Raw genomic sequence first — 27,680 nt, 5'->3', positions numbered from 1 at the left:
GGATGACCGTCGAAGCACAACAGGCTATGGCATCTTTCTAGGACAAAACCTCATCACATGGACAGTAAAGAAACAACCAATAGTCTCCAAGAGTAGCACAGAAGCAAAGCATCGAAGCTTGGCCATCGCTACTGCTGAAATATACTGGATCTGGATGCTCATGAAAGAACTGGGACTGCTTCTACCTTCAACTCCAACAATCTGGTGTGACAATATTGGAGCTATTGCCTTGGCATCTAATCCGGTGTTTCATGCTCGGACCAAACATATTGAGGTAGACTATCACTTCATCAGAGAAAAAGTCCTAAACAAAGACATTCAAGTGAAACACATCTCTACACAAGATCAGATTGCAGATCTATTCACCAAGGGTCAAACAGCTTCGAGATTCACTTTCTAAAGGTCCAAACTAATGGTGATTTTGCTCCCCATCACTTTAGGGGTGTTAGACCAAGTATTCCTCAACTTTCCAAAAGTGCTTCTGCAACTAATCTTCTCCAGAATCAGCGTGAATCACAACCTTCCAAAAGTGAACCTTCCAAAACTGCTCCTGCAATTAATCTCCTCTAGAATCAGCGAGCATCAGAACCTTAAGTCCTTGATTTTCTCTTTTACGTGTATCTTGCTAATTTGTCATACTTTCCATCTTGTACATTGCCATATTTAATTCTTGTTTTGTACATTACTATATTACCATGTTTAACTCTTGTAAAGCTGTACTATTTAAATGAATATAGCAAAAGGAATAAGGCAAGTTGGCCTCTTCTGTTTTTATCCATACAGACCTTCGGTTTCTTACAGCGCCTTAACAGGATTCTCAGGCTGCCGATCCTTTGGATGGCTGAAGGTTTTCGTCGAACGGAGTTGTGTGTGAGTTACATGCGCAGGTCATAGCAACGCCACCGCACGAGGAAGCTTCTACTGCCACCACGCGCGACGTTTCTGGAACCAGGAACTCAGTTTCTTCAGACTCGACTGGCTGCCACACTCCTAACGTGGCTCGTGGCCCTCATGCGCCACCACACTCTCTTTATTTCTTGTATTTTATTTTCCTTCAAGCTGAAAATTCGGATCTACAGTTGTAATCCGTCATTTTCATATCTATCTTTATATTCATTGTTATTTCCTTTTGGTTAGGTAAAAATAAAAAAGAAATAGTCTCTTGGACATTTTGTCCATAGAGTGAAAGTCCTCTCCTTCTCTGGAGGTGAGGTTTAAAATCTCTGTTTTAGATAGAGTGTGATTTCTCAAATGGTTTGTCTGTAGAGAGTTATAGAAGTTAAGACCATACCAATCACAGAAATTTGTGTACTGGTGGAATCTCAACCGTGAGTAGTTAGCTTGTAATCTGATATTTTCCTTGTATGTATCAAGTCACAGTTGTAACTTCACTTTCATAAATAAATGAAGTCTATTTTCCATAAATAAAAAATAAATAAATAAATAAAACTTTGTACATCCTGTTACCAAATCCCAGAGTCATCATATTATAAATTCCCGTTATCATAGCCTAATAAGTCTTCACATTCTCACTTCTTCATTGTCACAATGCACCTGCAAAATGAGTCTTCTAAGGACCGGTCAAGCTTATCACCTTCTGAAGGCTTTCCCTTCGTGTTTGTACAGAGCAATTGAGGTTCGATATTTGCAAGTGCATTGTGACTCTGAAGAAATGAGAAAGTGTTCATTCTAATCTACAGGTATAACTTACACAAGGTCAATAAAAAAACAAAAAAATTTCTAAGCATTTTGTTGTTGGCTCATTTGTTCAATTTTTTTATGCGTTCTGGTACTGACTAAACCTCCCTTCAATCTACAGAGAAATCAGGTTCATCTGGCTTAAACAGCTGGGGCATCTTTAAGCTGGTAGAAGCAGGATCACCTATGAGATCTTTCTGGTTAGCCCCTCTTCTTGTATTTGCTGCAAACTTCGATGCCAGGATTGTGGCACCAAGATGCTTGACATTGTTTTCGTTGTTCCTTGATGATCTGTCACCCTCAAAACTCCTATCTGCTATATCATCATCAAAGTTGCTCTCTCGGTCAGGGACTGACATATAGTAGAGGCTCTCCTCCCTATTCAAGTAATTTACCAACTTTTTCTTCCAGTATCTTCTCCAAGCAGCTTGTATGAAGCAAGCACCCCATGTCCTCCATTGATGGGAATAGTACCTGAATGCATGCTGAAGTTTCTTGCTGTGAAGGTGCTTGAACTGACTTGCAACAAATTTGAGGTCCTCAGCTCGAAGGGCAAAAGCTTCAACTTCAGTAAGGGCTCTAACAGTCCGGGTTGAAGAAGGAAGGTTTACGCTAGAATTGTGCATTAAGGCCCATGTCAGTAATTCCTCACCGCAGAAGTCACCTGGCCTGAGGGTGATGGAATTGAAGAACCCGAATCTTCCTCCATTAGTTGTGGAGCTCTCCAGTTGTCCTCTAATGATAAACAGCATCTCATTTACTGGATCACCCTCTCGAACAAAGTAGGTGCCTTGTGTGTTCAAGGATGAGATAAGGCGTTCGCATATGGCATCAAGAAGCTGGTCATCCATTTGTGAGAAGAATGGCACCTGCATAAGAAAAAATGACATTTTCAAAATACGAAAAAGTAATTCCAAAGTAAGAATTCAAATTTCCAACCATCTAAATCCCATCATGTTAGGAGGAAGATGGTGACCAAGATTTCTGGCATTAGACATACACGACGAACAAGGGCAAGACATAAATGCCGTTGAATTTCACGACGGAGGTCTAGGGGTAATGAAAGCAATATAGATTCTTCATTAACTCCTCTTGTGGCCAGCCATTTATACTGAACAAACCGAAGAACTCGTTCTTGCAAAGCTGGAGGTAACTGGCGATGTCTCATCCACTCTTCCGTATCTCTTTTCTTAATCCTCCATTCTTCTAGTCTTATGGTATTTGATTGCAAATATGTCTTCAACAGAAAGAAAATCCTCATTAATTAAATTAGCACTAATATTTGCAACAAATACAACTACCAAAACACCTATCAACTTAATTATGATTCTTACACCATCAAAATTGGCGAATATTCAATATTTTAAAGATAATTAGGTTAAAAAGATTCTAGATGATCAACAACAAGAATATCACTGAATACCAGAAGAAGGAGATAGAATACAATATATACCTGCATGTTGCCAATAAAAAATGAGAATAGGACTAAACCGAGAATGGATAGAAAAATGCAAAATAATGTCTCCCCAAGAAACGTGGTCGTCTCCAAAGTCTGTCCATATGAACTGCATATACAAATTAAGGGTATATCATCAATTGAGTACAAGGAGTATGCCTATTATCTTGTAATTAATAGCTATAAGAGATACGAGGATAAGAACAGGATTGCAGATAATACAAGCTATAATAGGGAGTAAGATCATCTGCACAGCCCGTTTTCCCAGATAACTTTTAACTAAGATTACTTCAAAACAACATATATTGACTAGCTAGTATTGTGTCCCTGGAATCCCCACTGAGTTCTGCTGATGTACTATATCAGATATAATTAACCAATCCTGATTAACTAAATAATTTATCTAGACTCCACAAAATTGTTAACTATCAATATATCAGTATTTACCAAGTACCAAAATCTTCAGTTAAGAAACGATACCTTAGATTTCTTAAACCCCACCAAAGACAATATAAAAACTTCTCAATAAAACGTGAGGAAGCAACATCATTGGTAAAAGCATCAGCAAACATTCCAAACTTGAAACTGATATCTTTGTTCTTCGCATCACAATTGGCAAGAACGTTAGTGATATTCAACCAGTACTTTCGTTCAGCTCGTCCCAAACTATTACAATCCAAATAACTAGGGAGGCAAGGCAGAACTCCTAAGGCATTCTCCTTTGCACACTCAACTTTCCAGCAGTTGAACTGTCGCCCTATGGATGATAGATACCAGACAGCTCCTAATACCTGCAACAGTAGTGAATGAGCATCATAACCATTGAGATTTAAAGACTACTCAAAATCAAGAGAGGTGACCTGGAATATGCTTACATGACTAGCTAGTACGTAAAGAAGGAGATTGTACGCAGCTCCTGCCCAAGCTGTCTTGGCGACAACCCCAGTGGTTTTTATAATACGCTGGTTCAAGGGGAAGATAAGAAATAGTCTAGGAACATATTGTATAAGAACAAAAAGGGAAAGAGTGTTGTTGGCGTGATCAACTCTGGAGTTTCGTGTTGCTGGAATCACTAACCAGATGACAATCTGCAAAGAAAAATTAAGATACAAAATCCTCAACTCCTAATCATAACAACAACATCGCTGAGTAATAAGGCACAAAGGTTCTAGTTGTCAGAAGATTGATAAAATGACCATTCTTCTCGGTTTACGTTTTAAGGATAGGTGATAAATTATTACTAGATTAAAAGCAAGAGTATAAATTTCAAACCATGACTCTGCTCTTGGTTATTTAACAAATTCCTCTAATAAACTTCTTTTTTTTTTTTTTTTTGGGCTTGAGAATTCCCAATGATCAACTATGCTTTCTAACTAAATTTTTGGGACTTACAAGAATATATCAATACTAATTAAATCTATCAATACGTGCGAGTGAAGGAGGTGAACCTCTAAAACTTGTTGCTTAAATTGAACTAGTACCAAAACACATTCATGAAAATAACATACATATATAAGACAAAACAACAGTCTGTCGTCAACGGGTAAATAACTCTGAAAGGTCCAGAAATTAAGCCGATGATGGCCCTAGCTTTCTTCGAATTGGCTCAAATTGTTGAATGCAAAATTTCAAATATTGAGAGAGGAACGAAACTTGGACATGCCTGTGGTATAGGAAGCATTGCAGCGAGATCGACAATGAAGTCCGACTTCAAGTAACGCATGGCGATTTCCCTGGCATCCATAACCAGCTCGCCCCGCCCAAAAACCCTAGAAGTCGGGGCAACAAACGCGGTCCGGAACTTCAAGATCATATGCATCAAGTAGAAAAGATCGGTGACGGAACGGAAGAGAGTGACGAGGATTCCCAAGCCTGTTTCGGTGGTCAAGCAAGCCGGGCCGCTGACGGATGGGAGGTAAAAGTAGAGAGGATCGATGAAGAGGGCGAGAAGACAGGTGAGGAGGAAGATGTGATTCCAGTGGGTGACGATGTCGCTGCCCGGGTCGAGGATTTGGTGGCGCCATAGAATGTGGTGGGCCTGGTGGTGGTCCTCGGTCTCGGTGGCGAGTCGCCGGAAGTGGCGGAACCTTGAGGCCGACCTGGAGATTATTCTATTCATCTTCCATGGCGGAGTCGGGTGTTCAACGGATTCCGCAGCGACGATAGATAAGAGGTGAAGAAGAAGAAGAATAAGAAGGGGTCAAAGGGATAGCTATGGGACCGTTGAGATTTACGGGGGAAAGCGATGAAAGCGGAAAGGACGTGGGGCTGCAACATGGTAGTTAGCGCGGGAAGAATGGGTAATTTGGTTTTGTTTGGTTGTTAGGAAAATTAGTCGGATCATTCCCGATGCTAAATGTGTTTGGGCCTAAGCTTGGGCTTTGTTATTTTCTTTTTATGAACCGGATGTTCGGTTTTACATATAGGCCTTACCCGGGCCTCATTATCAACTCATCTTTTACATTATATTAAATTATCATAAATGCTTTAGTGATAAAAAGATTTCATAAAAATAAATTCGTAAATCGATGTGATTTAATATAGTACATTAGATTGTAAAGTTATATTTATTGTAAAAATGATCTAACGTATCATATGAAATCATATCAGTTTGTAGATTTATTTTTGTAAAATTTCTATATAGTTGTAACAATTCTCTTAATTGAGTGTCGTCTCTATAATGGGTGGGATGTCCCCCTCCTGGAAAAGCTTGTGGGCCCCCAAAAAACTTTTGATTTGTGTAGTTTTTTGGCTAGGAGGAAGGAGGGTCAAGATGTTTTAATTTGGTGAAATGACATGGCTGGTTATTTTACTACTAAAAGTGTTTGAAATTGTATCCGTGTTAGGGCACCTCCTTTACCTTGGGTTAATTGGATTTGGCATAAGAATCTTCCTAAGAAAATATCTATTATGATGTGGAAGGCTAATCATAACTGCTTGAGCATTAATGAGAAGATTAAATCTGTTGGTATCCCTTTGGTTTCTAAATGTCATTGTTGTTTTGGGGGTCAGGTTGAGGATTTGAATCATGTGCTTTGTACTGGTAATTTTGCTCGTTAGATTTGGCGTATGGCTGCGACTCATTTAGGTGTTCACATGGGTGTGTATCAAACTTGGTAGGAACAAATAAATTTTTGGTTCTGTCGCGCTAATAAGTCTTCTCAAGTTAAAACTATTTTTGGTCTTCTCCCTTCTATTATTTCTTATAAACTTTGGAATTGGCATTGCAAAGCTCGGTATGATGGTAAGGTTTCTAATGTGGAGTCGGTTTGGCATGTTATCATTTTTTGGCTCTGCAGGATTATGCAATTGATTATGAAAGTTTCTAAGATTTCTAATCAGGATGTGGCTATCTTAAATAGATTGGAGATCCCGATATTAGCCCCTAAACCTAAGCAAGTGTGTGTGTGTGTGTGGTGAGATGGTCTAGACCACAAGATGGTTGGGTGAAATTGAATACAAATGGTAGTAATTTAGATAATCCTGGGCTGGCTGGTGCAGGAGGTGTTCTTCATGACCATCGTGGTAAGCTCCGTTTGGTGTATTATGTGCCTTTCAGTCAGGGTTCTAATAATTTTGCAAAAATGCGCAGTGTGTTGGAGGGGATTCGTAGGTGTTATCATCTTGGATTTTTTTGTGTTGAGATTGAGACAGATTCTCAAATGCTTATTAATTGGATTATTAAAGGGACTTGCAATATCTAGTATCTAGAGAATTTTTGGGACGAATTACATGACTATCTTATATGCATGAAATATCGTATTCGTTATATTTTTCGTGAAGGTAATGTTATGGCTGATTTTCTTGCTAAGAAGGATGTTGGAGGTTTAAACATGGATTGGGTGGATGAAAGTGATATGTCGACCCAATTAAGAGGGATTCTTCGTACGGACATGATTGGGCTTCCTTATCTTCGCATCTCGTAGGTTTGTCCTTGGTAAGTTTGGTTTTCTATGATTTTTTTTATTCATTGGATATTATTATTTGTTTGTGTGCTCTTTCTTGCACCTGTTGGTTTGTTTTCTATGGTTGGTTCTTTTTTTGTTATTGTAATTTGAACAATAGTGAGTAATGTTTTATTTTGGTTGGTTGTTTAGGTATTTTTTATACTTGGGTTTTGGTTTTATGCTCATTTGTATTCCCAGGTGTTTGGTTGTAATTATGGTTTTCCTCCACCACAAGTGAGGGTTATCAACAAAATTGGGGTGCCATTCTCTTTCTAAACAAAAATGAATGATGTAAGTAATATTGTCAATTATTTGATGTCACATTCTAGAATGTTGAGAGTATGATAATTAAAAATCCGATGAATATCATTTCTTATTTATAAAATAGACTATTTATAAAACGTCTATTTAAATTTATTTATTGACACATTTAACACATTACTGATGTAAGAGTCTATAACATCAATTAGCAAGAAAAAGTACTAAACTTTATTATTTTTGTAGATGAGATGGATAACCAATTTTATTTTTAAGCACTCATTTATAAATTCGATATGTAAATACAAAGCTAAAACAGAAATACTTTTTATACTAGTTAATACGGCAAACTTCCACATTAGTGGTGTATTTAGTAGAGTTTTTGTATTTTTTTAGTATGATAATAAGCGTGTTTGTAAATATTTTTTCACAAAATATTTATGTTTTGACTGAAATGAAAAGCCCAAGTGATGTGATGCCATATAAAATAAAATGAGAATAATTTTACTTAGCATTTTATACCCTACACACTACACACCTCTTAATTTTTTTTCTTTTTTCCATAAAAAATATATAATATATGGATGATAAGTAAAACAACTCAATTAGTTTAACAGGAATAAAATAAAATAAAAAAAATTAAAATATATATGGTGTGTGGTGTGAGATATTGAGTAGCATAACCTATAAAATAAAGATAAATTATATTTGTAATCATGGAATCCACAAGCGTTGTACAATTAAAAAAATATAAATAAATATAGAATTTACGTGAAAAAAATAAATTTTTTAATAATAAATTTTATTTTTTTTCAAAATGATTACGTGAGACTTATCTAACATTACTCTAAAATAAATGTTTGTTAAAGAATTTCAAACATGTATCTACAAAGAGTTAATATATACAACCTCTGCCTAATTTTTTTTTCCTTTTTTTTTTTTAAAGAAAAGACTTGCTGGGTGTCTTCTTGCAAACCTGACAGGATGGCATGAACGATTCACCTTGAACGTAGTCAGAAATCCATCACTTGACAACTACTGTGCTTCTGCTTTCTGGTGTATGTTAGACCAGAAATCCATATAAATATACAATATACGAGATGCTTCATATTCATTGGACTTAAGAAAAGAGAAAACTGGATCAAAGTGGAAGTTTGGGGATCTATAAATCTTTTGATGTCAGAACAGAGCATAGTAAGCATTGGAGATCTGTTAAGGAGGATCTCTATTCCTGAATGAATTATTGTATCACATTTCACGGGGGGGGGCAACTTCCAAGTAATGTGGGTTCTTGCAGGGAAGGTGCATGCAGAAGGATATTAATATTTTTAAGGGTATAAATTATTTGAATCAGATGGCCAGGAACAGAATAAAATCCGGATTCAATGGACTGGCTTCAAGCTTGATTTGTATTATAAAATATTAAATTGTGTGTATCAGTCAGCTTATCATTTATTGTTTATTCTGTCACATGAGAAATGATATTTACAGTCGTGATTATGCAAGCGTCGTATAATTACTTTTAAAAAAGTAATGATATGGAATTTATATAAAAAAATAATAATTTTTTAATAATGAATCTTACTCTTTCTCAAAATGACTGCACAGTACTTACGCACTACACGACTATATATAGCATTACTCCTATTATATATAATGGCTTCCTCTTTTAGATGTTCTTTCTTTGTTTTATCTCGGCATCTCTTGGAGATCCTAGTTTTGTTTGTAGGTAGAGAATCTCAGCTAAGATGTTGGCTGTGTTTTATCTTCTCATGAATTCAGCAAATTCATCGTAGCGCCAATATGTGCGTGCATGTAGGGCATATGGGCATTCCCACTTTTTAAGATTCCAAAAACCATTAGACAGACAACAAGAGGAAAGGTGGATGTAGGGCATATGGGCGTTAGCTATGTTATGTAATGGGGAAATAGTCATCCTTTCAAAAACGAAGGCCGATTGACATTATTAGAATTTGTTAAGAATTTAATACAAATAATTAAATTTTTTTTTTTTATTTGTTTAATTTTTTTGAATAAATTGTAATTTTACATAATATCAGAATAGAAGTACTGAGAAACTCTGATTCTACATTTTATCATCCAACTTAGAACTGATTTGGATACAGTGGTGAAACAAAAAATTCCTTTGTTTTCGCACAGATTGTCCATATTTAAATGCGCTCAAGTGTATCTCATCTTATCTGAATGTGTTTGATAGCGTTTTATTTTTGTTCACTAAGAGCATCCTTATTGACTTGACCAAATAAGAAAGTTGGCTAAAATTTACATAATTGATGTAAAAAAATCTCATATTGAATTGGGCAAATCTAAAATAATTTAGACTTTTGTTACAGTAGTTGGTCAAAGACGAAGACCTATAATTGATTCACCAAATATTAAAATATTAATTTCTCACTCAAAGTAAATATTAAAATATTAGTTTCTCACTCTAAGCAAAATACTATTTGGTTTGTAATTAAGAAATTTAGATAGAAATTTAGATGAGTTTAATTAAATATTTTTTGTTATTAACATTAAATGACTTTTGAAAATATGATTTTTTTAATATTAATTTAATTATAATATAATTATTATTAATATTCAGAGCAATGTTACACAATCTCTCTAACTTTCACACACCACATTTTTTTTGAATTTTTTAATATTTTTTTGAGTTTATTCTTTTTAAATTAATAATAATTTATTATTATATAAAGAGTAAATAGATAATTTAATATAAAAATTGAATTTAAATCTAACGGATAAATATATAAAAAGGTATAATATTAACCTAATTTTAAAAATAGATTTTACGAAGCCAATAAAAATGATCTAAGGTGACAAGTCACTCACCAAAACACAAAACACGAGGAAACAGAAAACACGAGGCTCAGCTCTTTCCTCTCTCATCCTACACCCTCGTTTGGACTCTTCTTCCGCAGAGTGCCATCCTCCTTCCTTCTCCACTCAAAAAATATGGATAGGCTCTCCAAATGATCATTAGAATGATCTATATTATAATAAAAATTAATATTTTAATCTACATTTTGAAAATAAAATTGTATTGATTTTTTGATTTAAATATGCTTATGAGTATTTAATTTATTAATTGATATTAATTAATAAAAAATATATTTATAAATAATACTCAATTATTAACCACACAAACTTTTATATTTATAAATAATAGAAATTATATATTTATAAATATACAATAATTGGTATAATCCACAACTTTATCAGATATAAAAAATAAAATAAAAATCATCTCATTTTATTTCTATATCTAAACACAAATTTTTAAAATTTACAAATTATCTCGTCTCGTCTTATTTTCCGAACGATTTTGGAACTTCTTCACAGTTCAATTATTTGCTTCCCTCACCTAGTCACCTTCACCTTTGTCTTGTCTTAACTTTGATGTGTCATCGTTACAACTTACAATTAAAATCTCTACAGATCATAAGAAATAAATTATTTTTAATTGATAAAGAGAAGGAATTAATAGTATTAGTGAAAAGAGTGTGTGGATGTTAAGCAGACAGAATTAATTAAAGGTGAACTAATACTATAATCCTATTAAAAAAATATGAGAATATTAAATGGACTAGATTTGGAGGAAATCTTTATTATTTATGTGGTATCCATAATCTATCTTTATTATTATTCTCTCAATTTGTAAGCTATTAATTTTATGAAAAAATATAATTATAAGTGATTCTGTACGTTAATACGTGCATTCATTTAATATGATTGATCAGATAGTAAATTTTATTAAAAATAATATTAATTTAAATTTAAAATATAAAAATAACAATATTAATATATAAATTAATACATAAACATAACAAAATTATAATTCCATATCCTTTTGTCTGCTCCAATTTTCTGTGTCCAGAATCCAGATGCCTTGGTGAGCATAAACAACGGCTATAGCTTTGAAAATCCGTCCACTCTGAAATTCTTATCACACAGCCAATACGAAAGGTCAGTCCAAAATGATTTCATTGACATTCACCATCATGTGTTTCAGATTTTATGTACTTCAGCGCTAAAGACGTTCTTTTCAATGCACAGCTTAAAGATGAAGATGGAATAACAGCTGGTTTGAATAATTAAATCTCGATTAGATTAGATAGTGAAAGTATTTTATTTTATTTTATTATTATATATTTTTAAAATTTTTTATATAAAATATAAGAAATAATTTAATTTTTTAAATATTAAAATAATAATAATATTAAAAAATAATATTTTATTTTATTTTTAATTTTTATTTCATCTCACTGTCTAAAAAACACTTAAGAGTTTAATTAGGCAGGTAAGCTTATAAGGCACGTATCCTAATTCTGCGAGAAGTATACAACATCAGTTAACATCATGAATACCCAACTTTACACCAAATGGATAGATTTGAATATTTGATGATTGATAGCCAGGATTTTGTGTTTGCTAAGAAGTTGTTTGGTAGCTGGGTAAGCCTGTTATGTAGAGTCATTTATATCGACCATTGATTTTTGTTTTCGTTTCAGTGGGTAAGTGATTATTTAGGTCTCGTTTATTTTTATAGATAAGATATAAAATTAGATTAAAGTTTAAAAATTAAATAAAATATTTTTAATATTATTTTATTTTAAGAAGATTTAAAAAAATTAAATTATTTATTTTATTTTTTTATAAGAATTTAAAAAAATTATAATAATAAAATAAAATAAATTAAGAAGAATTATAAACACAAACGAGTGGTTAATTGAATTAATTGTGGTCCACTTCCGAGAAAATATCCGTGTTAAGGCTTGTAATCTCAGATGAAAAGTTGCTTTCAGTTATCAAGTGTGTGAGAGAGAGAGAGAGAGAGGCGTCGAAAGAATTTCTTAAGTGCCTTCCTCGTTTACAGAACACACACTCGACTTTCCAAAAAGCAGATGTATGTTTCAGTGAACGACAAGTGGAGGAAGAGGACACAAGATTCCATATAGAATCTGAACTAATACAAAGCAAGCAAACCACCCAAAACCCACCGGTATTCACGAAAAAAAAAAAATTGAATAAACAATACCCCTCAACATACTTATATAGCTCCAATTCCATCCACCACCACCTTCTTTCAATACCATTCTTGATTTACGTTCTTGGCGTTTCGCGTTTATTCTTGTTTTATCTACGTTCGTTGATCGGTTTTTCTTTTCTTTTCTTTTCTTTTTTATTGGGATAAAAGGGTTGGTGGGTCATGAATCACTTTCTGCACTTCCAAGTGAAACAATTCGATATTATCTAGAAGGTTTTTCTTTTTGGTTTTCTTCGGCTTCTTCGAACTGGGGTGGGTGTTAATCTATCTGGGTTCGTCCTTACTTTCGTTCTACTTGTTCGGAGAATGTACTTTCTGTGATTCCAAGACAAGCCAGCATGGATTTGGAGGGTGTGATCCCTAACCAGCCAATCAAGGTAAGACATCTGGTACAGTGTTCATGAGTATCTTGAAAATCTTTTGAGAACTCCCGGACTTTCTGATCATCTTCTTGTTTTTTTTTTTTTTTGTTTCAGAAAGATTCATGGAAGACAGTGCTAATATTGGCTTATCAGAGCTTGGGCGTTGTCTATGGAGATTTAAGTACTTCTCCTTTATATGTATACAAAAGCACTTTTGCTGAGGATATCAAGCATTCAGAGACTAATGAGGAAATATATGGGGTTTTGTCCTTCGTGTTCTGGACACTCACGCTGGTACCGCTACTCAAGTATGTGTTTATCGTACTTAGAGCTGATGATAATGGTGAAGGTGGGACTTTTGCTTTGTATTCATTGCTATGCCGGCACGCCCGAGTTAACGCATTGCCCAATTGTCAACTCGCTGATGAGGAACTATCGGAGTACACAAAACACGGGATTGAATCCGATAAGGGAAGTATAGGGTGGAGGTTAAAGTCGACATTGGAGAAGTATAGAGTGCTGCAAAAGTTACTGCTTGTTCTGGCTTTGATTGGGACTTGTATGGTCATTGGAGATGGGGTGCTCACACCAGCAATTTCTGGTATTTGAAGTTATGATATCGTCGATTCTGTTTCAAGTTGTAAGCTTGGGATTTCACTGACTGAGAATTCTTTCTGGTTTTGGTCACTGTAGTGTTTTCGGCTGTGTCCGGAGTGGAGCTCTCCATGTCAAACGAGCACCACCGATGTAAGTTCCTTAACTAGCGGCCGATGTCGGAAAATATAACTTACATCAGAGGTTTTCCGCTATCTGGTAGATCTTCTTTTTTATTTGCAAATAAAATACTTTTACTAATCACATGTTGAAAATTTTATTTAGAGAAATCCACTTCAAAAGCATCGATAAAAGACTACACAATTGAAATGATTAGGTAATCAGGAAAATATTCCACTGATCTTGGTATCTAGTTACTGTGGGCAGTGAGGGATACAGAGTTCTTATGGGTGCACTTTTCCAGAGATATTTTTTTTTTTTGCGTCTATATCACATCCATGGTGTGAATAGGATTAAAGAATCAAATCATAGTTAGGTACAAGTCTTGATTTGCTGTTGCATATGCATAGTTTAAATAATATTTGAATTTCAAAAGCATTTTCTTTCTCTTTCTCTGTTTTTTTTTTTTTTTCCCTGATGAACAGATGTGAAGTTAGTGGACAAGTTAGGAGAGTCCATTATTGTGATTCCCTACGTGTGTAATTAAGACAAACTACCTGCTTTAATCAAAGTCAAATCGCTATCAAACAATAAAATATGTTTAAATTAACAATGTAGAAGGTCAAGTTGATGGCGCCCTGTTTAGTAATAAAGATGCAATTTGTGGCTAAGATAGAAGCTTAACTTCATAAAATTAGAAGACTAAGACATAAAGTTTTGCCTTTCATAAAGTTAAGCTGTCCTTAGTAGGCGAAGAAAAGGTAGATGAGTTTGGACAAGACTCTGAATAGGATAAAATTACATGGGGATGGGGGCATTCAATTTCACTGTTAGATCCTGTAATTGGAATAATGACTATTATTAGACTAGCCAAATAAAGTCTGACACTAAAGTCTCCCATGAGGCATACATATAGTTGTGACCCTGGTGTCAACCAAGCCTTGACCCACTAGTTCCTGTCCCAAGCATTGTACTGCATAACATACCAGAATGAAATCATCAGCATCATCATTCTTTTATCGACTTCAACCACTGTGGTCTAATCATCTCCTTCAGTCTCTTTGGATCATATCTGAAGATATGTATTGCATTTCCACTCTCTAGATCTCCACTAGTTCTTCCATTGTCCTTCTTATTCCTATCATAGGTGTAATCGTCTCATTCGTCCTCCTACTAGTGGGCTACTATCTGCAGTCTTTTTTGCGGGTCCTGCTGTCTACACTTGCTGGCCATTGCAATATGTGAGCAATGTGTTCCCCACCATCCATCCTAGTTCAACAAATTAACCTAATTGGATTGGACTTTGATAGGCTATTTGATGAAATTATACACCCTTAGATTAGAGGAGTCTGACCTAGCAATTATAGGTGTATGCCTGCTAACATAACCTAGAATGTTTTTGTCCCTTTCTCTTAAAGGGTGGTACTACTTTATTCACATTTCGAAAAGTAGTTAGCAACAAAAACCTTACTTCAGAGCAATCACAAATCACATGGGAGTTCTTAATTTTCAAGACTCTTTGTCCCGTCTCAAAGTTTTCTTCTCTGTTCGCATTTCAATTGGAAATGACACAGTTATAAGGCATTATTTGTACACGTGGTATGTAACTCATAGTTAAATTCATACTCAACCTGTGTATTGGTGGTTGACATCAAGTCCTCCCTGCAATCAAGATTTATATGTAATTAGTTTTTTAAAGCAGTAAAATGAAGCGTGGATGGAAGAACTGAATGCAGGTCAAAGTATTTTAATTCTTAGATGGCAGATGAATTAATAACGTTCATTTAGGTGAGCCCATATGGCCTATACCTGTGATTTTGGGAAGTGCTTTCAGAATCATCCATGAAAACGTGCAAGTTCCATCAAATGATATATCATGTGCACATGCTTTAGGGAAACCCTATCATTCGTTCATTAAATTGTTGAACTTGACCTGAGGGTTTTTAAGGAAAATTCAAGGCTTCAAATTGTCATAACTGCCACTTTTAATTACCTCCTCATATAGAAAATCTAATGCAAATCGAATTATTGAAGCTAAATAAAGATATGATAGTGAGCAAAATAATTGAAGCTGAAAACTGTTAAGAACATGATCAAAAATATAATGTTGATGGAATTATTGAAGCTAAAACTCTGCTGCCATGGGTCGTTCCTTGATCCCGACAAACTGTCCCCCCCCCCCCAAAAAAAAAGCCCCTCTACAGCTCTCTCAGTCTTCCTATCTGTGTGCGGGTTCTCACACCACCATGCAGCTTCCAAAGATAAAGTTTATTTATTTATTTTTTTTTTTCTCCTTTTTTCTCTGTTTCTTTACTGCTTTCTTTCTCACAGCTCCAGCACACCTGGCCTGCACTTCTTAGTCCTGAATACTTGCATCATCTAGCTTCCTCTAAAGCGTAGCATACCACCTGTCACTTTCATTACTGAGTTCTCGTTTCAGATCCTGAAAGCTTGTAACTTCTTTGTGAAATATTTGATTTTCCTTCCTTCAAAGTGTGCTTCCCTAATCTTAGGATGGTTTTTATTCTATCAGAAGAAAGTTACAGAACTCATATTCATTCTCCTATGATGGCAATCGGTTAATTAAATATATATGTTACTGGGAATTTAAAAGCAGATATGAGAAGCAAGCTTTCACAAATTAAGGTGAAAGGAAGATCATTCCATTCCCATTCATTGCATATGAACTTTGTGCTATAAATGCATATGATACAATGTTTGTTTTATATTATTGTTTTTTCCTTTTCATATATTTGTTTATATTGTCAAAAGAGGAACCTGAAAGCTCTAAAGACTATGCTTATACACTAGACACTTAGCGATGACCATTCAAGCCCCCATTGAGTTTAGTTATGATGATTTAAAACTTCAATGACCTTCCTTTTTAGTCCATAAATGTGCTTCAAGTACTCCTAAGCACATTGAAGCTTCATTTTCTTCTTAAGAAGCCACATAATCTTATGCTTTACACAAGATGTGGAGGTTGATTAGGGATATGGGTGATGCTTGTGGAATATGATTTCTCATATGCTTGAGCCTGGTATTCTGTTCCCTCAAAGTTCATTGATTCTGCAGATGTTGAAGTCCCAGTTACTTGCATCATACTGGTCTTCTTGTTTGCTCTCCAGCATTATGGGACCCATCGGGTGGGGTTCCTCTTTGCACCTGTTGTGATTACGTGGCTTTTCTGCATCAGTGCTATTGGTGTGTATAATATCTTCCATTGGAATCCCCATGTTTACCAAGCACTCTCTCCCTACTACATGTACAAATTTTTGAAGAAGACACAACGGGGAGGTTGGATGTCCTTGGGTGGAATTCTTTTGTGCATAACAGGTACAATAGTATATACAGCATACTGTGTTGTCTAGCCATATACCCAATGGGAATATTTTTCCTCTACTACTAAATTTTCAACATTTCAGGCTCAGAAGCTATGTTTGCTGATCTGGGACACTTCTCACAGTTGTCTATTAAGGTACATTAATCTAATCAGACTCTTCTTCTTGTAGTCATCATGTACAGACCAAAACAGACTTGAAATCAAATAAAAAAGATGTACTAGCTTCATCTGTCATGAGATACTATGGGACATATTTTACCTGCGCCTTTAATACTAATGAGTATATGGATTTGGAAAACAAATTGCTGAAGTTTCTGATCATCGGTGTTCAAAAGACATTCTACCCTCATTGCAGCAGCTAAAAATCCTATTACCCATATTTATATTTGGCCTGTAAAAGCCCAATCCTTGAGGATACGGCAAATAGTTAATAATCTTAAATATATGTTCTTGGGCAGCGTCTACTCTAGTAGATATCAACATATCAAGTAAAAGACTTGCATGGTCATACTATACAAGGGATTCACTAATTTAAGCTCATATATCATCCTTGATAAATTATTATGCATACAATCTGTGGCAAAAACCACCACAATGCAAGCTACTTGTTTCACAGAAAGCCACTTTCTTGCAGATTGCTTTCACCTGTATGGTTTACCCATCCTTGATCCTAGCATATATGGGGCAAGCTGCTTATCTTTCGAAGCATCATGTTATTGAAAGTCACTATCAGATTGGATTCTATGTCTCTGTACCGGGTAGGTGCATAATTGTAATGTAGATTATAGGTAAATTTTGGATTGGGGATTAATCAATTTAAGGTACTGATCTTGTTGTTCCAGAGAAAATAAGATGGCCTGTTCTGGCAATAGCCATACTTGCAGCCGTGGTTGGAAGTCAAGCCATCATCACTGGGACGTTCTCCATAATCAAACAGTGCTCCGCTTTGGGTTGCTTTCCAAGGGTCAAAATTGTCCACACGTCATCTAAAATACATGGCCAAATTTATATTCCGGAGATCAATTGGATTTTAATGCTGTTATGCTTGGCTGTTACTATTGGTTTTAGAGACACAAAACGCATGGGCAATGCAGCAGGTACTACTGTCCACTTCTAAGTTTGGTTTTTGTGCGCGCACACACACAAGATTGTTTTTATGTTATTTACTCCCCATTTTTTTTCCTTGGTCGGATCCGGTTGGATTTTATCACAAAATTGACTGTGGTGGCCCTCAGGTTTTGGCCTGCATGAAAATCTTATCACTTTTACCAAGACAGCAATCTGTCAAGTCCATCTCCATCTTTAGATGTCAAAACTGCCTTGATATGGAATGGAATCACCCAAGAAACAATCTAATTATTTTATTTAAGATTATTGAGACGCCAACTATTGAACCCACAAAAAAAGAAGAAGCTAAATGCAATGTTTTATAAGCTATAATGTACATCATTTTTACAGCATCCTCTTCTTCTTATGAACAGGTTTGGCAGTTATAACTGTGATGCTCGTGACGACCTGTCTAATGTCTCTAGTTATCGTCCTATGCTGGCACAGAAGTGTCTTCCTAGCCATTTGTTTTATATTCTTCTTCGGCTCCGTTGAAGCACTCTACTTTTCAGCCTCACTCATCAAGTTCCGTGAAGGAGCTTGGGTCCCAATTGCCCTCTCATTTATCTTCCTAGTTGTTATGTATATTTGGCATTATGGCACACTCAAGAAATATGAGTTTGATGTTCAAAATAAGGTACCCATCAACTGGCTCCTCAGTCTTGGTCCTCGTCTTGGAATTGTTCGGGTTAAGGGGATTGGACTTATACATACCGAGCTGGTTTCTGGGATCCCAGCTATTTTCTCTCACTTTGTCACCAATCTCCCAGCTTTTCACCAGGTTTTGGTCTTCCTCTGTATCAAATCTGTCCCGGTGCCACATGTCAGACCTAATGAAAGATTTTTGGTGGGAAGAGTTGGCCCCAAGGAGTACCGGCTCTATAGATGCATAGCACGGTATGGCTATCGGGATGTTCAGAAGGATGACAACGAGTTTGAAAAAGATCTCGTGTGTAGCATTGCAGAATTCATCCGGTCAGAGAGACCAGCAAACGATGAGGGAACAGAAGATGTGGAGAATGATGGATATATGACAGTTGTGGGGAGTTCATCATCAAACCTAGTAGGTATAAGAATGTGTGAGGATGATGGAAATGTTGGAGAAATGGTAGGCACTTCGGAGTTAAGGGAGATTCACTCCCCAAAAAAGCTTAGGAAGAGGGTGAGATTTGTTTTGCCAAAGAGTCCACAGATTGATAGGGATGCTCGTGAGGAGTTGCGAGAACTAATGGATGCTAGGGAGGCAGGAATGGCATTTATAAAGGGGCATTCATATGTGAGAGCAAAGAAAGGATCCAGTCTGATGAAGAGAGTGGTGATTAATCTCGGTTACGATTTCTTAAGGAGAAACTTTAGGGAACCAACTTTTGCTTTGAGCCTTCCTTATGCATCCACTCTAGAGGTGGGAATGGTGTACCATGTTTAATCGTCATTGTATCTTGTAGCTTTGCAGTCTTCCTTTTCAGCAGCATCTGTGTCGTTTTAAATGCTCTCTCTTTCTCTCTCTTCCAATATGCCTATCCATGAAGAACTTTAAATTGGTCAAAAATTTTATATACAGTCACTTTTGTATACTTTTTACACATTCTATTAATATGATTGGTTGCGTTATTTTATTTTAATATAAAATAACTATTTTAACCAATCATATTAATAAAATGCGTAAGAAGTACACAGAGTACGTAACAATGACTATATGTAGCCTTCCGCATGAAAAGAACGATTTTTCTTTTGTCAATCCATTTCCGCTTCGAATGACGGTTCATTTTGTTCCATCTCCGAAGAATGCCTCCTGTTTTCAAAATCAGTGGTCATAGATTTTAAACTCTTAACAATTTCGTTAAAAAAATGTAGGAATTCCAATTTCCATGGAGAAAAAAAAAACCTTAATTATATAATTATAATAATCTTTTTAGTTATTATATGATTGATTTTATTCATTTTCATTTTAACAATCATCATTTCAGCATATGTGACATAAAATAATTAAAAGAATATTTATTACTTTTCACTTATCTGTTAGTTGCATTTAATGTCATGTCAAAGGAAAATAAAATAATGAATATTAATTATATAGTTGTTATGTTTAGAGATAAGAAACAAATAAATTACTAGCAAATGGGGCCGTGTGCTCATTAAAGTATGATCGAATGAGTCTTCCCACATACTTACTCAATACTGTATATTGTACTTGCTTCAGTGTTGAAAAGTATAAATAAAAGTTTGAGCAACTTTTTCTAGGGTATATGGAAAGGAAAGCTAAAAAAGTATTGGAAGGCGTGAGAAAAACTATGCTTACCAACAAAAGAAGGTGGAATGAGATTTAGAAATTTTAAAGATGTTCAAAAGTCACTCTTCATGAAATTTGCGGGGAAGCTCATGGTGGAAGACTCTTTGTGGACAAAATTTTTCAAAGCTAAGTATGTAAGAAATAATCATATTTCTCTTGTGGATCAAGGGAAAGGCACTAGATTTTGGAGGAGGGTATCCTCGTGTATTCCGAAAGTTCTAAACCTATCTAAATGGAAGATAAAGGATGTAAATATATCTTTCTGGTTTGATAAATAGCTGGATGATGCCCCCCTTGTAATATGGTTACCATGGGTGCCTCCACAAGATTAAAAATTAAAGATTGCAAAATAGAAAATTGATGAGATATGGATATGTTACATCGAATGTTGGGGGGAGAAATGGCTGAAAAAGTGTTGGAGGTTCTTAGTAAAAGCAAATCTGGATTAGATTTATTGGTATGGACAACTAATAATGATGGAAAATTTTCTACAAAGAGTGCATAAAACTGTATTTGAGTAAAAGCCCCAAAGGTAAGATGGTCAGATTGGATATGGCATTCTTGCCTACTAAAAAGTATTTCTGTTATTATGTGGAAAGTTCTCAATAATGCTCTAAGTGTGGATGACAAGCTAAGAAAATTGGGCATCCCCGTAGTCTCAAAATGCGACTGTTGCCTAAATGTTATATATGAAGATATAAACCACGTGCTAGCACTTGGTGATAGAGCACAAGAAATTTGGAGACAAGCATATGCGCAAGTGGGACTAGGTAGAGTTGCAGACAGCTCTTGGAATCAGTTAGTAGAAGGTTGGTTCTCCAAAGCAAAAAAGTCTTCTCAAATGGGGCAACTACTGGGTATTATTCCATCTATTGTGACTTGGTGTCTATGGTTGAGAAGGTGTAGTGCACAGATTGAAGGAGTAAAAGAGTTGGCTGAAACGGTGTGGTTCAAGATCAAGATATGGATCGCAAAAGTGGAAGAAAAACTCAAAGTGGAGAAATTATTGTTGAGACAAGACGAAATAATTCTTATGGAGCTCAATATCCCTATTAAAATGCTGAAAAGATCAACTTCAAAACTAATTCGATGGACAAAGCCAAAATTGGGACGACATAAGCTGAATGTTGATGGAAACTCAACTGGAAATCCTGGTGATGCAGGGGCTGGTGGTGTGATTAGAGATGCACATGGTGACTTGCGCATGGCCTTCTCGGTACACCTTGGAAAATGTACTAATAATTATGCTGAATTGTTGGGTCTTTTACATGGTTTGCGATTAGTTAAAAAGATGGGAGTGGTCCATATTGATTTAGAATTAGATTCAAGTTTGGTGGTTAGATGGTTGAGTACTTCAAGCTATGCTAATGGCATTTAGAAGATTACTGGGATGAAATAATAGACCTCTTAAAAGGATTAGATTCTAAAGTTATGCATATATATCGGGAAGGGAATGATTCGGCAGACTTTTTAGCCCGATTAGGAGCGAGAGGATGCACCTAACAATGACTCCCTCAAGATATTCCTTCCATACTCAAAAGGGAAATAAGAATGGACAAGCTTGGCTTACCCTATGTTAGGCTTGTTTAAGTAAATGTTTTTGGTGGTTTCTGTTTGATGTCTGGAATGGAGGTTATATACTATGTTAAGTTTATGATTTGTATGTTGTTGAGAAGTGTTTTTTTATGCACAAGATTTTCTTTTGTCATAAGTGAAGCTTATTAATATAGTACGGAGATTCCGTCTTCCTTGCCAAAAAAAAAAAAAGTCTACAAAATGACACAATCATATCAGTTCTATCTGCGAGTCAATGAACAATCCGGAAGTCGGAACAATGCTGAAACTTCTGAGTGCGCAGTGTCTGGAGAAGAAAAGGGAGGAGATTTATTTTCCCCAATCATGCAGTTCAAGCATGCCTGCTCAATTTCTCTCTTATCGTTTGAATGTATGACGTGGCTGGCACAATCCTCAATGGCCTTGTCCTGCAAGCTTACCAGAGTACGCTTGATGAAAGTGTTGGGTTAGAGCTAAGATGTTTGTGTTTTTCTGTGGGCAGAGATCAAGTCATCAAACAGAAGTGAATTTTGAATGACTTTTTTAGAATAGAGTCCTGATTTCTGAAGATTGGTGATAGAATAGAAGATATAACTGATTCTTAAAAACAAAAACTTGGAATTGTTTGACCCACCGTAATCAATACGCTGCTAATCTACTCCTTGAGACAAACAAATCCTTCTGCCAAACAGAAAAGAAAAGAAAAGGAAAAGAAAGATTTGTCTCTTCCGACCATCAAAGACGCAGCAACAGCAGATAAATTCAAAGTACATGAAAACATTCTCAGAGATACAGATAAAGACGTCACCTTTGATACGAGATCCAACCAACAGCACGTGATGAGCTGAGGGAAAGAAACAAAAAGAAAAGAACACCTCAAGTAAAACTTCAAAGAAAGCATAAAAACACGATAATAATAATAATTAATAATGGAATAATCACTAAAGATTAGGGAGGAGCTAAAAGGAGACCGAGGAGGCAACCGTCTTGATGCCTGTAAACAATTTGGTTAAACTTTGCTTTCTTTGTAAGCCACACCTTTGACTGTCTTCCAGAACAGGTCCAAAACTGCAGAACACATGGTTGCACCAGTTAAAAACCTGAAAACTGTAGTTCCAAATGGGCAAAGGTGGGCACCCACAATTTAAATTACAGCTTTGCCCATGATTTAGACAATTTCCTCAGTTTCAGTTTCATGCAATAAGTGGCAAACTTGACTTCCAGCCATGGTTAACTCAATTAGGGGCGCCCCAATTACGGAGAAACCAAGAGCTGTCAAATTCAGCTTGCTATAACAAAACACAACTTGATAAACAATACACAACTTAATTAACAATTTAACACAAACGCATCTTTAAGGCACAACATAGGGTACACGATTCCTTCTGGCTGTCACCCCTGACTCTGCTTTCACACTCTCTTTTGCCTTTATGTTCTCCCCTCCGAATTCTGTTACTTCTGTTTACCACTTAGCCTTCCATGATCATTATGCCCTCCTCGTCTCTTTCACTTCTTCCTCTCTCTCTCTGTCTCTCTGAAGATTTTACTAATTAACATGTAAAGTGGAGTCGGCAAACACCGTCTGTGCCACTGTGGGCCTCTACTCCTTCACATTTGAGCATTTTGTTCCTTCTTTCATGCTCTACTCTGAACGGCAGCAACGATGAGAAATTGGGTCATTTTGGCTCTTATTTTTGTCGTTCTTTTTGGTGGGTTTTCTTCAGCTTCAGCTACACATCCTGCAAGTGAGTATAAAACGGCTCGACTTCACCTGGGCTCGACATTTTCGTTTTCACATTCTCTGCTTTAAAGTTTCAAACTTTCTCGACATTTTGAAACATTTTCAGAAATTGTTAGTGGGGTCGTCTCCAATGTGGTCTCTGCTCTTATTAAGTGGCTGTGGACACAGAAGTTCATCACTAAGACAGGTATAGATATTTCAACGTGCTCGTGTGTGTGTTTTGCCCTGTTTTGGGGTTTGTTTATGGGAGGCTGGAGATTGTCATTGGCAGTGTTAGGTTAATAAAAAAAAACAAGGACTTTTCAGGTTGATGAGTTTTGTGGCTTTGATATTTCAGCGGTTTCTAATCGTTCGATGATGAAATTTGAGGCGGGATACACGGTGGAGACGGTATTTGATGGAAGTAAGCTTGGCATTGAACCATACTCAGTTGAGGTGGCCCCAAGTGGGGAGCTTCTTGTTTTGGATTCTGAAAACAGTAATATGTACAAGATCTCAACTCCATTGTCTCGTTGTAAGATACTTTTTGCTCTTAACAGTTTTGGAATTGTGCCTCATTTCGTTGTTTCCGATACTGTGTTTTTAGTTCGATCAGATTCTATTTTTCTTGAATATTATGGTCTTGATTTTCTTTTCATAAAGTATTATTTCGAATACCCAATTCAAGTCTCGTAAAATGGGTTTTCTATTAAGGTAAGCCGACTTTAGTTTCGTACTTGGGACATTCTTTTTTTGTTTGTTTCCTTTCCTTGCGAAATCATGGCAGAATCCAAATTCGTTCTTAGAGAAACATTATAAATATGTTCGATATGCTTTTGTTTAGCTGACGCCTCCACTTTCGAAAGTGCAATTGGCCTTTTAGTTAGTTTCTGCCAAACCAACTCCATCTTTTTGGAAATCTCTTTTGTTTGAGACCGTATTCTCTCAAGTGCCCCCACACTTCCTCTTCATTCATCTTGTTGGCCTTTATCTTTCTTAACCACAATTCAGGCTTTTGTGTTCTTTTACGTTTAAAAAATGACATCCATTTATTTTGATGAGATACCTTTGAATCCCTTGAAGACGATGACCAACTCAATTGTTTATATGGTTAATAGATGCCCAATTGCATTTTTGCTTTCAAAGTTGTTTCATTAGATTTAGTCAGGGAAAATCAATCAGTTGCACCAAATGGTGGTTTAAGTTTCCTTGAGTTCTTTTTATATTTAGATATGCAAACGAGCTACAATATAAAGTTTCTCATTTCTTTTCCTCTTGGACAACTGATGCCTAGACACATCTCAGTTTTGCAATCTGATCAAGTTTCTTCTCCATATCCTGGGTGCTGACCATATTCTTTTCATCAAACCCATCAATCTTATGCGTGAAAATGGATGAATATACTGCAGATAGCAGGCCCAAGCTGGTTGCTGGATCTCCTGAAGGGTATTCTGGGCATGTAGATGGGAAGCCAAGAGAGGCAAGGATGAACCACCCAAAAGGACTTACCGTGGATGATAAGGGAAACATTTACATTGCAGACACTTCAAATATGGCTATTAGGAAGATCGCTGATTCAGGTAAATGTATTGATGTTTAAGGGATTGCTGGGGTTAAAAAATCAATTTTGTTTTTAAAGTGCTAAAAAGTTATGAAACGGTGGGAGCAAAAAGTTCTTTCAAAGATCCCCACCGTCCTCATGTAGCTGAAATTTTGGCATCCTAGGCACTTGCTACTTTAGGATAGGACCTGAATAAATAAATATGATTTTTTATTTAATCTTTTCGCAGGGGTAACAACTATTGCAGGTGGAGCATGGGACCGAGGAGGTGGTCATGTTGACGGTCCAAGTGAAGATGCAAAGTTTTCGAATGATTTTGATGTGATTTATGTTGGAGCTAGCTGTTCACTTTTGGTTATAGACAGAGGAAACCGGGCAATTCGAGAGATCCAACTAAATGATGATGACTGTTCTTACCAGGATGATAGTACTTTCCATTTAGGTATTAGGAAGCAATGGAAAGTTTCATCTTTCATTCTTCAAAACAATGAATACTTTCATCTGTCATTTTTTCATTCAAGGTCATGGAGATGTATAGAAAGTGTTTTTAACATTGCAGGGATAGCAGTTCTTGTTGCAGCTGGGGTTTTTGGTTACATGCTGGCATTGCTGCAACGAAGGGTGCAAGTAATGTTTTCTTCCAAAAATATAAGTCATTAGATTGGGTTAGTGACCAGAGAGGTGTCTCTATAGGAATCTTCAGCTCAAGTGTGAATTTCAAATTGAAACTTTTCAATCATATTCCGGTTTGGTCCCTAAAAGAATAAAGATTTACAATTTTGCTATTATCTCTGGCTTAGAATGGTTGTGTAAGAATTCACATTTTTTCTTTGTTTTCACTACTATTGAATTGGGCATGTGTCCCATATGTATTTTAATCACATATCAAATTTGTCATTATATATTTATGTACTTATCCAAAAACAATTATTTATTCATGCATCTTGGATGTTGGAAATAGAATATATATGCGCACACAAATATTGTTTGAATTCTGAAGTCTCTGAACATTTTTAAATGTCAGCATGTGCATCTGTCTTTTAAGTGCGTTGTTCTGCTGCCTTAAAATGAAAGATCTGTTAAACTTTCCAAGTTAATTTTATGTACTTCCAATAATTTTCTAAACCCGAAAACCAAAAGATTCTCCTGGCAGATAACGACTAAATGTTAAATTATTCACAATGATGGAAACAAACTGGAATTCTCCTCTACTGATTCTCTTAATCATATGACTATGACTAGTTTTATATTTTTACATTCCAGAATTCAAGAGCACCAATAACGAAAGGTTCACCAGTGGGACCATATCAGAGACCTCCTAAATCAGTGAGGCCCCCCTTGATTCCACCTGAAGATGAACCTGAAAGACCAGAAGAGGGATTCTTTAGTTCTCTTGGGAAGCTTGTCCTCAACACTGGCTCATCTGTAGCTGAGATGTTTGGGGGATTATTTTCAGGCTCCAGAAGAAAGCCCCTCCTCCATCATCAGCACTACCAACAACTGAACAAACATTCAAGTGCATGGCCCATGCAGGAGAGCTTTGTGATACCTGACGAGGATGAGCCACCACCATCAATAGAAACTAGACCACCTACACCAAAAAAGACCTACCCTTTTATGACCAAGGACCTGGAGAGGAACCACAATATCAAGCAAAGTCAAGCTTACTATAATGGCTGGGATGGCGATTACCGCCAACAACATCAGTACATGCAGCATCTGCAACAACAGCAGCATAGGCAGCAGCATCAGCAACAACAGCAGCATCATCACAGGCATTTTTCATCTGGCCCACAAACTTACTATGAGAAGAGCTGCGAAACGAATGAAATAGTCTTTGGGGCAGTTCAAGAGCAGGATGGACGGCGAGAAGCTGTGGTAATAAAGGCTGTTGACTATGGAGATCCTATCTATAATCACCATAATATTAGACCCCGATTTAATTACACGGGTTACTCTCATGGACATCCATCATCGAGTGCTGCTTTATTTTAGTAAAGGGATTGCTAGCTTATAGCCTTATGGTATTAGTGCTGCTCGTTTTTCGTTTTTGTTTTTTTAGGGGTAATGTTAGTTCTCCACAGTTTCATTCTGGTAAAAGGAAGTACGAGAATGTAATATATGACTAAAACCGAATTGTAGTTTGTTTTTACTAGAAATCAAGAATGGAGGGACAGATATTTCCCCAGGCCCGATCAACCTGTAACTGCAAGCCCAGCGAACGGGAAGTAAGGGGGGCTGCAGCATGTAGCCACAAGAGGATATCAACGGTATATTCAAGCCCTGTTAATGATATAACCATCTAGGAAATTTCGAGCCTTCCTATTCGAGATTCTCGCTCATAACAATGTTTCCTTCTTTGATCATTGTCTATCCAAAGTTTGATATTCATCATATCCAAGATTATCGGAGCGTATTATGCAGTTATATAATCGCAAGTGTCTATATAACTGACATCAATTGGTGATTTGAGGGAACTCTTTATAACCTTATTGATTTCATATTCATCCTTTATATAACTGTCCTCGATCTACCGAGTTCCTACGCTTCTTTCGGTGTAGGTTGATTGAGCCTGCGGCAGTGGTGCAAAACAGGTTCTTAA

The 27,680-nt window shown here is 36.1% G+C and overlaps 3 protein-coding genes across 4 annotated transcripts; 2 read left to right on the top strand and 1 right to left on the bottom strand.

The window, feature by feature from the left end:
- Nucleotides 1-1,354: 1,354 nt before the first annotated feature.
- Nucleotides 1,355-5,402, bottom strand: LOC108992777 (cyclic nucleotide-gated ion channel 18). The gene is made up of 6 exons (XM_018967421.2): nt 4,818-5,402; nt 4,030-4,242; nt 3,635-3,945; nt 3,152-3,263; nt 2,699-2,935; nt 1,355-2,567 (listed from the first exon to the last, which is right to left on the bottom strand). Exons 1-6 carry the CDS (start codon nt 5,271-5,273, stop codon nt 1,809-1,811), a joined length of 2,088 nt encoding a protein of 695 aa, XP_018822966.1. The 5' UTR covers nt 5,274-5,402; the 3' UTR covers nt 1,355-1,808.
- A 6,861-nt stretch (nt 5,403-12,263) lies between these two features.
- On the top strand, nt 12,264-19,424 carry LOC108992856 (potassium transporter 8-like). Its single transcript, XM_018967547.2, has 8 exons — nt 12,264-12,804; nt 12,904-13,390; nt 13,483-13,536; nt 16,579-16,839; nt 16,929-16,981; nt 17,481-17,604; nt 17,689-17,943; nt 18,328-19,424. The coding sequence occupies exons 1-8, from the start codon at nt 12,766-12,768 to the stop codon at nt 19,377-19,379; spliced, it is 2,325 nt and encodes a 774-aa protein (XP_018823092.1). The 5' UTR covers nt 12,264-12,765; the 3' UTR covers nt 19,380-19,424.
- A 3,739-nt stretch (nt 19,425-23,163) lies between these two features.
- On the top strand, nt 23,164-27,498 carry LOC108992893. Of its 2 annotated transcripts, none has more exons than XM_018967613.2 (7): nt 23,164-23,542; nt 23,645-23,725; nt 23,876-24,052; nt 24,927-25,097; nt 25,308-25,520; nt 25,638-25,705; nt 26,342-27,498. In XM_018967613.2, exons 1-7 carry the CDS (start codon nt 23,461-23,463, stop codon nt 27,071-27,073), a joined length of 1,524 nt encoding a protein of 507 aa, XP_018823158.1. In that variant the 5' UTR covers nt 23,164-23,460; the 3' UTR covers nt 27,074-27,498. The 2 variants fall into 2 exon arrangements, with proteins under 2 accessions (XP_018823158.1, XP_018823157.1); XM_018967612.2 differs by having other exon boundaries at nt 25,638-25,726.
- The last annotated feature ends 182 nt before the right edge of the window (nt 27,499-27,680 follow it).

Source organism: Juglans regia, chromosome 1 (genome assembly GCF_001411555.2).
Source record: "Juglans regia cultivar Chandler chromosome 1, Walnut 2.0, whole genome shotgun sequence".
NCBI classification, from domain to species: Eukaryota; Viridiplantae; Streptophyta; class Magnoliopsida; order Fagales; family Juglandaceae; genus Juglans; species Juglans regia.
Note: the sequence above shows the minus strand (reverse complement) of the source record. Positions and strands in the feature narration are given on the sequence as shown.